The sequence below is a fragment of the Sitophilus oryzae genome, unplaced genomic scaffold, assembly GCF_002938485.1.
Source record: "Sitophilus oryzae breed Bouriz unplaced genomic scaffold, Soryzae_2.0 scaffold_173_pilon_pilon, whole genome shotgun sequence".
NCBI classification, from domain to species: domain Eukaryota; kingdom Metazoa; phylum Arthropoda; class Insecta; order Coleoptera; family Curculionidae; genus Sitophilus; species Sitophilus oryzae.
The window spans coordinates 381,804-396,607 of record NW_022146435.1 but is presented as its reverse complement, the minus strand read 5'-3'; the positions used below and the strand labels follow the sequence as shown (position 1 = coordinate 396,607).

The window sequence follows — 14,804 nt, the reverse complement described above, 5'->3', positions numbered from 1 at the left end:
ATTATCTGGGGAATATCACTGATTGTCATTGTCAAGCCAACTGGACGCCGTCTTTTTTCGACCATATGGTAGTAACAGTTCTAAATAAACATAAACAAATTTTGTTTATGTTTCCATTACAGTTGGATATGCAAAATATATTTTTGAAGAATACATGGTATACATTTTTTCAGTATAAATCATCAAATGATTCTTTGTGAGAACTTCATTTGTAATCTAGTGGATAGTGTATAGTAGAGTCAAATGAGTCATGGCTCTTTTTATAAGCAAATATTGACTATAGTCTGCCCAGTGAGAGAAAAAAAGAATTATTATTATTAAGTTTTTCTGTTGCTTACATGGGGATGGGTTGATGAGCATATATACAAAAGTACTTATATGTTTTATTTTTGATAGAAATCATAAGAGTTAATTTTTAAAGACAATATTATTAAAAAACTGACTTTATTATAGGTATATGTTTTAATCAAATTTATAGTATAAGTATGGTTTGTTCAAAAATTCAATTATCAGGAAATTTAATGCCACATTAAAATAAAATTTTAAAAGGCATAAAGGTATTTATTTTTATTTTTTTTAAAGATGTTCCCTAACTCTTTTCTAATAAAATCAAATAAAATTAACACTATATAGAAAGATTAAAAAAGGATAGAACATTTTCGAATTTTAAAAATGAAATTTGAAAAGCGATAAAAAATGTCTTTAATCAATGCTTTAAATATCTTGAACAAACACACAATATTACATAGTACATAGTATCGAGAAATGCGACAAATTTTTATCAAAACATGGAATTATCCATGACATTTTTTTTCTAGGTATCTTGTAAAAATTTTAGTTTGATGATCTAATATAATTTTTCATGGATTTTGTTAGGTTCCCAGTTACTTTCCAAGACAGCCTCAGCTCGCCCATATGCAGACCGATCCGTCGATCCTGCACCAATCCACGTGGCACACCCCCACCACAGAAGGGATGAAGCTGATGCCCACCCACGTTCTGAGCGAGATGCTCAAGAACGAAGCTCTGTTTCCCAGGGACTGTGTCGATCTGAGTCTAACTCGCAACGGTAAGAACTTTGAATATCTTATAACCTATTATTTCAGTCATTGGGGATCAAAAAAGAGGCCTGCTTGGAAAAAAGTCCGGAAGTTTCGAAACATTGCAGGTTTGTAGGTTTTGGGGTCCCTAACTAAAATCCATAAAATGCACATTTCTAGACTTGCCGCCGGCGCCGCCATCTTGCCAAGATGGCGCCCAAAATCGGTATTTTGTAAATATCTGGAAAACTATGCGTTTTTCGTAAAAATTTGAAGAGAGAAAAATTAAAGAGAATAAAATTTCCTATAAAAAAGGTTCTATGAAAATTTTTGCGAAAGTCAACCGTTTACGCACAACATCCCTGGAAATTTTACAATTTTGCGTAAAGTATGATATATGTATAGTCGATTTTCCGAACTCAAATGTCGATTAGGGTTCACTAAAACTTGTTTTAGTTTAGTTTCTTCAATTTTGTTATAAAACAGTGGCGTATCATTAATTCGTTTAATATAATAATAATTAATTTATGAATAATTAATTGTTGTGCTGGACAGCATTCATTGCGAACTTACCACCAGGTTCAGCATTGGTCTGGTAGTACCAAAGATGCCGAAGAATGGGGTTGGAAGAAAACAAAAACAGGCATTATTCCAGTCACAATGTTGACAGATCCAGCTCCAAAGTTCCTATTGGCATTTTTATCCTGTAAATGCAAAATGAACAACTGTGGTGCCTGCGGATGCAGAAAAGCAGGATTAAAATGTTCAATGATTTGTGCATACTGCAATGGAAAATCCTGTGACAACGTCACTGAAGTGTCACTCGACGAATCCGATGAAGAGGAGTTGGATTTGCCTGAAGATATCCCTCTGGCGGCTGAAGATGAAGAGTTGGACGAAATGAGAGACCACCCTGATGAGCCCAGTACAGCAGACGCGATCGACTTTACATCAATGAGCCAGGTCCGTCGGGCTTGTGCAGATAAGTTAAAGTTGTACTTTACCTCTTGGGTGGTGTGGAAACAAGTACACATTTTCAATAATTAAAATTAATTATTCATAAATTAATGAGCGAATTAATGATACACCACTGTGTCATTACAAAATTGAAGAAACTAAAACTAGTTTTAGTGAAACCTAATCGACATTTAATTTCGGAAAATCGACTATACATAATATATCATATTTTACGCAAAATTGTAAAATTTCCAGCGATTTTGTGCCTAAACGGTTGACTTTAGCGAAAATTTTCATAGAACCTTGTTCATAGGAAATTTATTCTCTTTAATTCTGCTCTCTTTAAATTTTTGCGAAAAACGCATAGTTTTCGAGATATTTACAAAATACCGATTTTGGACGCCATCTTAAGTCTGAAAATGTGCATTTTATGGATTTTAGTTAGGGACCCCAAAACCTATAAACCTGCAAAATTGCAAAACTTCCGGCCTTTTTTCCAAGCAAAAATCCCCAATAATTGTTGTAAATATACCAGCGATATTTGATTATTGATTATCAGTGTCTTTGTCTTTGATTTTGAGTTTCTTTTTTTTGTATGTCATTTTTAAGAAATAAATTTTAAATTAGTTTGGAAATTATACTTATATTAACAGGAAATTATTGGTAAATTAGTTATTTACTGAATACCCGTCTACTTGGCAAGTACGCCAATATTTCCGTACTTGGCAAGTATCCCCACCATCCCCACTTTGTAAACAACATTGGCCAATGAGGCGCTCACACGACGGGTCCATTTCAACAAGTACGGCAGCACAAACATTGTTTAAATCCTTGGCAAGTAAACAGTATAATCGCATCCATGGATACTGGTCGTCCAGAAATTGTCGTTGCTAGTGATTCTTTTTTCTTTTTAAGTTCTCTTACTGTACACTGCAATACGATTTCTATGTTCTTTATTTTTGGCCAGCCATATGAAGGGCTCATTTTCGTATAAATCCATAAATTCCAAAACAACATCATTTGAAGACTACACGGGAAAAACCAGCTTTGTCCATTTTAATGGGAGCCGAGAAAAATGTAATTTACTGTTTTTAAAAAAATATGTTATTTTCGGTTGAATAATTAGAAAAATAAATTACTACCAATTCTAAATTATTAATATTGTTAATTATCGCCATATTCTGAAATGCCGAAATAAAAATGTCAAAATTCAAAACAAAATAGGGGAAAAATCAGGGATGTCCAATTAAAGGTTGTATAAAACCTAAACCAAACTATTATTTTTTTGTTGTAGGAAGAAAATTAATATTTAAGTAGGTTTTTATTAGAATACATAACGTTTTATTTAATAATACAATAAAAATAAATTAAATAGTATGCTTTTTTTTTCATTTTAGGGTATTATCTAAAAATGTTTTTATAAAGAACATCTACTGTTTAGGAAGATTCTATTAAATTCAAAAATTTGAAGGAGATGTTTAAAAAAGTGTAGTTTGAAATGTTGAAAAAGTAATAAATTAAAGGAATATTTTCTTACGCGTAAAAATAGTTTTTTATACGTAAAAAGTGTTTTTCTGCGTAAATAAGGTTTTTTTAACAGACACAAATAGTTTTTGACGCGTAACCAATAGTTTTTTACACGTAAAAAATATTTTTTTTGGGTAAAAGAGTTTTTTACTAGAAACAATAAGTTTTTGACGCGTAAAAATTAGTTTTTTACATGTAACACTTAGTTTTTTACACGTAAAATATATATTTTTTTGCGTAACAAAAGGTTTTTTACCAGAAACAATAAGTTTTTGACGCGTAAAATTTAGTTTTTTACGTGTAACAAATAGTTTTTTACACGTAAAAAATATTTTTTTTTTGCGTAAGAAACGTTTTCTAGCAGAAACAATAAGTTTTTGACGCGTAAAAAAATAATTTTTTACGTGTAACAAATAGTTTTTTACACGTAAAAAATATTTTTTTGGTAAATTTTTTTTTACCAGAAACAATAAGTTTTTGACGCGTAAAATTTAGTTTTTTACGTGTAACAAATAGTTTTTTACACGTAAAAAATACTTTTTTTGCGTAAGAAAGGTTTTCTAACAGAAACAATAAGTTTTTGACGCGTAAAAAAATAGTATTTTACGTGTAACAAATAGATTTTTACACGTAACAAATAGATCTATATGCGTAAAAAATAGTTTTCTACGCAGTAACAAATAGTTTTATACGAGTAAAAAATAGTTTTCTAGCAGTAACAAATAGTTTTATACGCGTAAAAATAGTTTTTTTACGTGTAACAGTTTTATTCGCGTAAAATAATAAAAATAGTTTTTTACGTGTAACAAATGTTTTTTACACGTAATAATTTGATTCACTTTTACAAAATTTGTATTAAAATATCAATATTTTTGATAAACACGTGGACTACTCACAAATACACGTCGCGCCACTACGTATTTCTAAGCGGTTAACACGTTTCGTTACAACGAGTTCGTGTGTCAGAGCCGTCTCACTAGCTCGTATGTCACGGCTTTGAATTTTTACTCCCAGCGCGCGTAAAGAAGTTTCACACCAAAATGTTTCATAAATCATGTCCTAAAATTGCATTACCAACTATAAATATTTACTATTCTATTATATAATTATAATTATTTATTACATTATAATTATAACAAGTACTAACCACAACACTACAACATAAAAAACTATACACATATAAACTAAAATTCGTAAAATAAATGGCAAATAATAATTATTATTTTTACACACACCACTAGCACTAGCAGTAGATTGTGTTTGTCTCCAAATATATGCCCCGGCCCGTCCACAATTCAATCCCAGCATCTTTTATCTTCGTCTCTTCAACGCTAACGGCGCCGATCTCGCCTATCTCTTTCTCACAGGATTGATTGTTGGACGGGCCGGGAATCCATGAGCTTGTGACGTTACTAATTGACATCTTGTTAGAAAATGCAGACCTGTCGCGTCTTTTGCGTGTTTTTGATGGATACAAATCGAAAAAAGCGCTTAAAACGGTAAAATCGGTAAAAGCGCTTGAGACGCAAAAAACGCAAAACGCTAAAAACGCTTTCTGTGTGGCCGTGGGCTAAGGAAGGAGTAATTTTATACATATCATTTTTGTTGTAACCAGCGATATTCGATTATTATCAGTGTCTTTGTCTTTGACTCTGAGTTTCTTTTTTTTGTGTATGTCATTTTTAAGAAATAGATTTTAAATTAGTTAGATTAGGTTAGGTTAGTTAAATTATTGGTAAATTAGTTATTTACTGAATAAGTCTTTGAATGAAAGGAAGGAGTAATTTTATACATATCTGTCATACTTATTTTTTTATTCATATAAAAAATATTCAAATAAAAAAAATAAAACGGGGTAATTCGTCGTTTTTTTTTCCAAGAAACTTTGGAAGTATTCAGTATTTTTGAACTTTTAAGGTAGCTTTTGATCGGCATCAAGTTGTGCAAATTAGCCCCTGTTTAACCGACCTATTAGGATACTAGGGTCACAAGGGTAACGAAAAGGCAGATGAAGTGGCCAAACAAGGCTCATCAATGCCATTCATAGGCCCAGAACTCTTCTGCGGCGTTGTAAAAGCAGTAACGAGAAAAGCCACAAAACGATGGGTGACCAACAAATCTCTAGAATTATGGAGAAATTAACCAGGGCAGGAACAGGTGAAAAAGTATATAAGATATCTGTATATACTGTCTGCCGTGAGTTTTGGCGAATGTTCTCCTACGTACCCAACACAAAGACATAAACACCGTCAAAGCTGTAGTGGGTCTACTAAAAGGGCATTGTAAGCTGAATAGGTATCTAAAGCTAATGAGATTGATGGAAAATTGACGTGCAGGTTCTGTCAATCTGAACAAGAAACGACAGAACACATTTTATGTCAGTGCGACAGCCTGGCAAATGTGCGGTTCTCTGCAATGTTATGTCATGATATGTCACAGTCTTCAAGTTGCTAGACTTTTTGAAAAGGATAGGACTGGAGAATGTAACCTAAGGATCAGAGGAGGATCACGATAGATTTGAAAAAGTCCCAGTGGATCAGGCTAATAGTTACACACCAAAATAAAATCAACCGACAGCCTCAAAGAATCTAATCTAACCGACCTATTATCATTTCTAGTTTCCGAAAGCCTAATGATGAGTTTCGAGTTTGGGATACCCTGTATATTTTCTAATATGCTACAAATTAAACATGTAATCTATGATAGCCTTTAGATGTAACATATCAATTTGTAATGGAATGCATTTTTGAACTTTTGAATATTGAATTCATTGTTTAAGCGTTTATAAAAAACAGTTTAATATAACGTTTCGACTAGTAAGAGTGTTTATAGTCGTTATCAGGTAAAAACTGTTAAAATACTTATCAAATAGTTACACAAGTCATTGGTTGCTTTCGTTTTTTTTTGTACGCACCTTAACATTTTTAACGATCTTTATGTTAAAATTTTGATAGTCTGTTCTGTACACACCTATAAATTACTAAAATGTTACTAGCTACATAATAAAGCTAATATTATTTATTTAAAGTATCCGTTGATCTATGACTCATGGTAGAAATCTCCGTAACTTGCTTATAAAAATTTCCATAAACATTAGATTGTATCAAGCCTAGTTTTTGAAATCTAGTGCAGTAGAAAGAGGTATTATTGATGTGATATTAAACTGGTAATTATGCTATTAGTAGAAGTAAATTTACGACTTTTGATTAGTAAATGGGATTTATTTTTTATATTGATAATAAAACTACGTCATTTAACGTAAAACCGTATTTAAATTTAAATATAATTATAGGAAAAACGGTTATATTTAAAGTAAATAAATTGTTATAATGGTTAACACATGATTAGTTATTAGGTAATAAAAATCGTTTATAGGATGAAAACTATTTTATATATTTTCTATTCTTGAACACATTTATTTGCTGTATATTTTGTTAACAAAATAAATATTGATTTAATAGGTATTAAATATTTGCAGAAGTTTTATTAATCAATTCTAATGTATTATTTACTGGTAGTAATTAGATACTTTTATATTATCAAATCAATACATCGTATAACTAACTGTTACATATTAAGTTGACCATTCATATTTATTAAATATGAAAGATTTTTATTAAATATGAAAAATTTTTTCTTATTATTATAAAAATATGTCAAATGTTATGCTGTCTTGCTACCTTTGACATATAAGACGCCAGCTATACTTCTACGCTACCGATTACCACTGGTTAGGTTAGGTTAGGTTACTGGGGTTTGGGATTTTATTTGATCCCTCACTCGGAGGCCTTGGGCCCATTGCGATACTCCTGTATTATTGTACCAAATCTTTCTCTCGTTCTTTCTTTGCGTTAAAGCACTTCCAGCTCTTTGCACAGTTCCCGATATCGCTGATCTTGGCTTCTGCTGCTTCCTCTAGTCCCTCCAAAAAACCGTGCCCTAAAGTTTTAAAGCGTCACTATTCCAGTGCCGGACAGTAGCACAGCAGGTGGTGCATGACCAACATGACAGACAGGCCAGAGACATCGATTTGTGACGTCACCGCACTAGTCCGGCTTTTGTATTGTGCCATATGGTACTGCATATAGGTTTTGCATAAATAATAGTATTTATTGATAGTTTTGCCAGATATAAATATGAAAAATATTATACAGAAAGGTATTAAAAAATAACATTAACTTTTTATCGCGTTAAAGTAATTGAATAGCATTAAAATTTAGATCTAAAGCACGAATATTAATATGAAATAAACTACAGCATAAGATGAACAAAATAAAATCTAGATAATAAAAAGCGTGTCCTAAAATTGCGTTAGCGAGTATTTAGCAACTAGTAATAATATACCTGTGATAAAAAGTCTCCAAATATTAAAAAATTTGAAAACTATACGTTTATCGACAAGTTAAGAAAATGTATTGTATATGATAACGGCAGAATACATTTTAAAGTTTAATTAAAAATAATTGTAAAAATTTGCCTAACATATTTAAAAAATGCGGATATCAGATAGATAGAACTATTAACATTAAGTAATTTGTAGTTCGATGTTCATCAAGTAACCATCTCCATAAATCGTAAATAAAAAGATAAAGATATCATTTTTTTTATATAAAATATAAATAAAGTACAAATTCATTTAATTTCTTTAAAATATATTGCCATTTCATAATAACAATAATACTTTTCAATATTTATTTCATCCTGAATTTCCAAATCTTGTTTTCTTTCATCGGGACGTTTTCTCTTTATGGGAACATGCACAGAGGGTCCATAAGAGGGTTGATTTGGAAAAATTGTAGGCACAGCATGTTCTGTATGTTTTGGACGTGACCTAGTTACAGTTAATATTGTTGGGAAAGAGAATGTAGACAGATCCTGAGGACTTATTATAATTGCTGCTACAAGGCACAGGCACAGAACAATCTCGCGGAATTTTTTATTTCACAAAGTAAAAATAAAGAAACGAAAACTGGGGGTTTTACATAAAAATACACGTCACTTACGTTGGTTTAACACTATACACTAACACTAACGCTATTAATTATGTTTTTATATAAATTCCCCAACTTTTTCCTACTCCGGACACACAGCCGGCATCGCCGGTGTTACTATAATTTTTACCGAAAGTATGGTTTTTTCGCGGGTACGATGTTATGAATCGGATCTAGATAGTTCACTATTCACTCAAAATTATTTAGTATAATTTTATTAGCATAGAAACGCGTAAAAAATACAGATTTGTGGCGAAACTAATGAAAACAATTGGTTTGTTTACGACTACTAATTCTGGACCACTTCGGTAGAACTGTCAAAACAGTCAGGCCTTGAATATGACGTTAGCCACGGGTGGTGCTCTATGGATTCCTCTTCCTCTCCGCATTATCTGCAGTAGTCGTCGTTGGAAATCTTCCATCTCACGAGGTTTACCCCCGTGGTGCAGGTTCCAGTGACGACACCTACATTTATGCGTACTAGGTTCTTTTTCTGCTCTAGTAGTTGTTTTGTCTTTTTGCTATCTACCACTGGCCACAGTCATCGAGCTGTAGCGCAGTCCTCATGGTGTTGCCACGTCTCTTGTTGCTTGGCCTTGATGGTAGTTTCTATAGAGAGCTTCCTTTAGTGTGTTAATTCTCACGAGTGATAGGTCATCTGCCACGGCCTCTCTCCTGGCCCCCACGGTGTACCACTATTTTTCTTTAAATTAATTATGTATTGACGAGATTTTCAATAATTTATAATCTCTGTATTTTTAGGTAACCAAAACGGTGAAATACCGACCACCCCCATCAGTCTGAGCGTCCGCGACACCAACAAAATCAACAGCTTGCCGCCGAGTCTGTTGGACATCCAAGCGATGGAACTGACCAAGATCTACGGTCACGGTGTCAAGCCTGGCGCAAATCCCGGAGCCATACGATCGACGTCGATCAGTCCCGGGTTGAAATCGGCCAGTCCCGGACTGAAGAGTTCTAGTCCAAGCGTCAAATCTCTTAGTCCAGGTAAGTTGTGGTAATGAGATGTGGGTTTTGGAGATTAATTATACCGTCTTTCTAGAATGTAGAATGAGCAAGAGGGGTGGGGGGGGGGTAATCACTGCGACCTTAAAGATTGTTGTGCCCCCCTTCCTTGAGTCATCACACAGTCTATAACCCATCATACCCCTGTTGTAGAGGGGACAGGGTATTTCCCATCCTCCTCTGACAACAGTGAGGGTACACATCCTTGACTCTGAGGGTACACATCCTTCCACGGTTGGGGTTTGGCCCTCCGTGCCGCCTTTCACAGTCGAGGAGCTTGCCTCCGGCTGAGGAACCCGTGAGGTGGAGGCTGGAGGATCTGTCTCCATTTTCTTCACCTCTTTAACTTGGTCTCTCCTTAGACCTGATACCGGTATTTTTCCTGGATCTATAATAGAAGATATATCTCTCTTTCTCTATTGCCTCCTTGGATTTCAGGTCAATTCCTATTGTGAGGACCTGACCATGACCCTCCTCCCTCGAGTTGATGACTCGCCAACTCGATGTCCTTACATTGAAGTTCTGACCTTGGATAATGCTCAGCAGGTAGGTGGTGTCTTTCCCTTGCTCCTCGGCAGAAAGACCGTGATGGCCGCCCCTTTAGGGATGTTTTCTCCCTTCACTGCAACCAGTTCCGGCCCTTGCCAATTTTTAAGTTTAGGTGCGATTTCCACCAACCAATTCGCCGATTCTTGAGATACACAATCTATGAGGATCATGCCCACCCGAAAGTGTATCCCCGCAAAACGCAGCTGACAAACGATCGCCACTACTTCGTCCAGTATAGCCTCTTCTAGAGACGTTTGCTGGTCGGTGGTCAGAGCAACCTCTGGGAAATCTTTTGGCAGCACCGCCATTTTCACTTGTCCAGCAATAGCGGCAAAGCTGGTGATACGTCCCCGCTTGCCTCCCGGTGTTGGACGGCTTTCCATCCTGGCTTTTTTCTCTCCCTGCCGGAGAAGAGGTGAGAGGTTTTCGCTCCCTCTCTTGCCCTTTGATGGAGATGAGTCAGGTTGTTTCTTGGTTTCTTTACTCTCCTCTTTTCGGAGAAGTGTTTTCGCTTTATACGGTCTTTGCTTTGAATAAAAATATTTAGGAAGCACTGCATGGTTCGGAAGTAGTTAATTAAGACGTAATTTACCTGATTAACTACGTGCAGTTTTTCTTCCAAAACTACGTCTTTTCCCGTTCATTAACTACATGAAAACTACTTTAATAAACTACGTATTCATATTACGATAAAAAAAAACATCCTATAAATAAAAATGTCAATTTTGATAGGAACATGTAATATACATATAGGCTTTTTATTTAATTAAAGAATTATAAATTTATAAAAAACAGAATATAATGGATAACACAATTTAAGCCACTAATTTATTCTACTAATTTCGAGGTCTGAATGAAGCATATCAACTGCTGATATTTCTGCAAAAACCTATTTTTCATTTTTCTTTCGTAAATAACGTTTTTGGATGTTAATATGTGAAAAATTTTCTCTGTCGGAAGATATAGCACACCGTGGCTTATATTGCGATTTGTGTTTGTTTTAAGGGAGAAAATCCGTGAGTCCAGGCCCGAAATCGGTGAGTCCAGGTTTGAGCTTGGGCGGAGGAATAATGGCCCCTGTTTCTGCTACCATATCCACTCCAGACGCAGGGAAGAACCTAAAAAGATCGAATGTAAGAGTGGATTCGATTTTGGAAAGGCTTAATCCAACTTCAGAAAAGGTATTACTGTAAATTTTAACAATTTTTATAATTACCATTATGTCAAAGAAATATGGAGACAGGTTTATCACTGCCTTTATATACAGGGTGGTCCGAACGGTATGTCCTATAATGCTTAGTTTCGGAGATACAGGGTGTAGAAGTTTCATTCTTATTACAATTTTTTCAAAATAATTTCTGAAGTAACGTCAATATTTGGATGAAAATTGGTGTCTGGAGGTTTTTTGACGTGAGAAATTTGATGTTGATGTCAATATGACTCCTACTTGTAGAGGGCGCCACCTACATATATTTTAACTGGTTTGAAGAGTAAAAACTTTTCGTCTGTACCTGTATAAAACAAGTGAGTAAAAAAATATAAATTTACGATGTTTTTTACGTAAAAAAGGTCTCTTGGTAAAAATCGCTATGAGCAATTAATAGTTCTTGAGATGTTTGGCATCAAAATTATCAATACCCATCATAATTGACATAAATTGTTGACTAAATAGTTATTAGACTGAAATTTTAAATGTTTTTGTAAATTTTCTGGAAGAAAAATTTATAATTAATTTTAAAAAATAAAAGAGTTCACAAATTTATCATTTCAGTCAAATAACAATATCTACTCAAAGTGTTTATTTTTTGTCAATAATGACATGTATTGACTATTTCTATTTTAAATATCTTGAGAACGGTTGCTCGTAGCGATTTTTACCAAGAGACATTTTTTACGTAAAAAGTCACGGAAATGTATACTTTTGCACTCATTTTATACAGGTACGGACGAAAAGTTATTACTCTTCAAAACAGTTAAAACATATGTAGGTGGCGCCCCCTACAAACAGGAGTCATATTGACATAAAAATCAAATTTTTCATGTCAAAAAACTCCCAGTCACCAATTTTCATCCAAATATTGACGTTACTTCAGAAATTATTTGGAAAAAAACCGAACTAAAAATGAAACTTCTACACCCTGTATCTCCGAAACTAAGCAATTTAAGACATACATCTACACGAACTTTTTTACTTATATTTATCTGCAGAATATGCTGCCGAAGTTCCTGGAATACAGCTCGGACCACCCTGTATACAAAATTTATCTGAATTAAAATAAACTTTGTTTTAATCTCTTCCCAAAGTAACAAAGAAAATAAACGACTAATACTAAATAATTCAAAATTTATTTACATCATACAGTATGTGCCTGGATCATCGTTACAGGAGGAAATACTTTTTTATTATTGACATTTTGGGAAAAATGCATTTGCCTGGTTTTGCATTACCTGTTAAGTTTTAATTTAAAAATAGATTCAGTTTTTCTTAAATTACTTAAAATCGGCTTCTTCAAAATTGTTCAAATTTTGCATGTGTATTCAGCACAAGCAGACCTTAAAGAAAAACTATTTTTCCACTTTGGTGTAAAATCAACAGGGGAGCCAGTAATTGAACAGTTCAAAACTGCTAGCATCACCCGGTATACCGGGTGATAGGAAATGCCATGTAAATTTTAATGGGGTCAATTATTGGCTTCCCTAATTATTTTAGAGAATAATTCTATTTAGGTTTATTGAAGAGCACTAAAATCCACATTCAAAAGAATAACTTTAGATATTTTTGATTGGCCCGTTTACGAGTTATCGCCGATTTCTTTTTAAATATTTCTCCTTTCTTATGGCCCTGTATTTACTTATGAGTACCAGTCAAGGTAAAAGATAACTGTCAAATGAGGTTGTCATTTCAGAAATTTACCTATTTAGTGCTTTATTATTATTGAAAACTCATATCTACATCGAAAATATTAGCCATGAATTACACTACCGAAGAAAAAGTATTGATGATTAAATGGTATTATCAAGGAAATAGTTATCAAAAGGTGTCGGACATGTTTGCTACTCTGTATCCGAATAGACCGATACCTGGAAAATCTACAACTGCAAGGAATATCCAGAGATTTGAGACCAATGGTACCCTAATAAATAACTGCAGATGTGAAGCAAGGCAGTAACAAAGAGAAGATGCAAGAAACGATACCGACTTGGAAGTTTTATTGTGCGTGGAAGAGAACGATGGAAAGATCAGCACAAGGAAACTTGAGGATGAAATAGGAATATATCACACTTCCATCGTTTCGAATTTTGAAACGACATAAATACTATTCCTTCAAATATGAAAAGCACCAAGAGCTACGAGATGGGGACGAAATACGGCGGCAGGCGTTTTGTTTTGATATGATGGAAAGAGCAAACACGGATAGGGAATTTTTAAAAAACATATGTTTCACTGACGAATGCACGTTTACCTTAAATAATGAACCCAATGTTCAAAATTATCGATATTGGAACAAAGAAAACCAATACATCAGGTTTGTCGAAACAAGGACGCAATATCCACAGAAAGTAAATGTTTGGGCAGGGATATTCGGACACAATATTATCGGGCCATTATTTCTTACGCGAAATTTAAATGCAGAATATTATTTGGAACGACTCGAAAATCATATTTTACCTGCTTTGCATGATGCCGCTAGGGAAAATCAGGAAGTTTGGTACAAAATGGATGGCTGCCCGGCACATAGTACCCTGGCTGTTCGGGAATATTTAGACAATATTTTTAACGGAAACGTTATTGACCTAAATCATACAGTAAATTGGCCAGCAAGGTCTCCTGATATTTCGCCAAATGATTTCTTTCTCTGGAGCCATTTAAAATAAGGATATACAAGGATAAAAAATACCCAAATCTAGACGAGTTAAAAATGCTATTTCTGCCGAATGCAATAGAATTTCAGTTTACCAACTAACGAATGTAAGAAGAGAATTTTATGATCGCCTGGGTTATTGTCTAGCAGTCGATGGAGGAATATTTGAACATCTTCTTAAATCCTAAACTTCTAACAATTTAATAGTGCCTAAATTAATAAGTTATTGAATATTGTAATAATACTATAATTAACCTTGTAATTGATTACTTTATTTTACTTTAATTCATATTAATTTGTATTTATAAATACATCTTTAACATTTCCGATGTAGGAATGAGTTTTCAATAATAATAAAGCACTAAATAGGTAAATTTCTGAAATGACAACTTCATTTGACAGTTATCTTTTACCTTGACTGGTGCTCATAAGTAAATACAGGGCCATAAGAAAGGAGAAATATTTAAAAAGAAATCGGCGATAACTCGTAAACGGGCTAATAAAAAATATCTAAAGTTGTTCTTTTGAATGTGGGTTTTAGTGCTCTTCAATAAACCTAAATAGAATTATTCTCTAAAATAATTAGGGAAGCCAATAATTCACTCCATTAAAATTTACATGGGATTTCTTATGTCCCGTCCGACGATGCAACACCCGGTATAAGGAAATACGGAGACAAGTAAAAAATCTTTCCATACAGTAAAAAAGGAAATAAATGACTAATACTAAATAATATAAAAACTTTAGTTATATATCTATGATATAGAAAACTATTTCAAGCAATGGTCAATATTTCTTTGTTTTTCAAATAATAAAATTAAGTTACAAGACAATTCGCGATAATAAATAAT

At 33.6% G+C, this 14,804-nt stretch overlaps 1 protein-coding gene across 2 annotated transcripts in view; it reads left to right on the top strand.

Moving 5' to 3' along the window:
* The window catches only part of LOC115881783 (uncharacterized protein CG5098), a 45,672-nt gene that overhangs the window by 9,642 nt on the left and 21,226 nt on the right, over window positions 1-14,804 (top strand). For both annotated transcript variants that reach the window (XM_030899435.1, XM_030899436.1), the window contains exons 3-5: window positions 877-1,069; window positions 9,278-9,523; window positions 11,096-11,271. In XM_030899435.1, coding sequence (XP_030755295.1) covers window positions 877-1,069; window positions 9,278-9,523; window positions 11,096-11,271 — 615 coding nt within the window. The remainder of the gene's footprint in view (window positions 1-876; window positions 1,070-9,277; window positions 9,524-11,095; window positions 11,272-14,804) is intronic.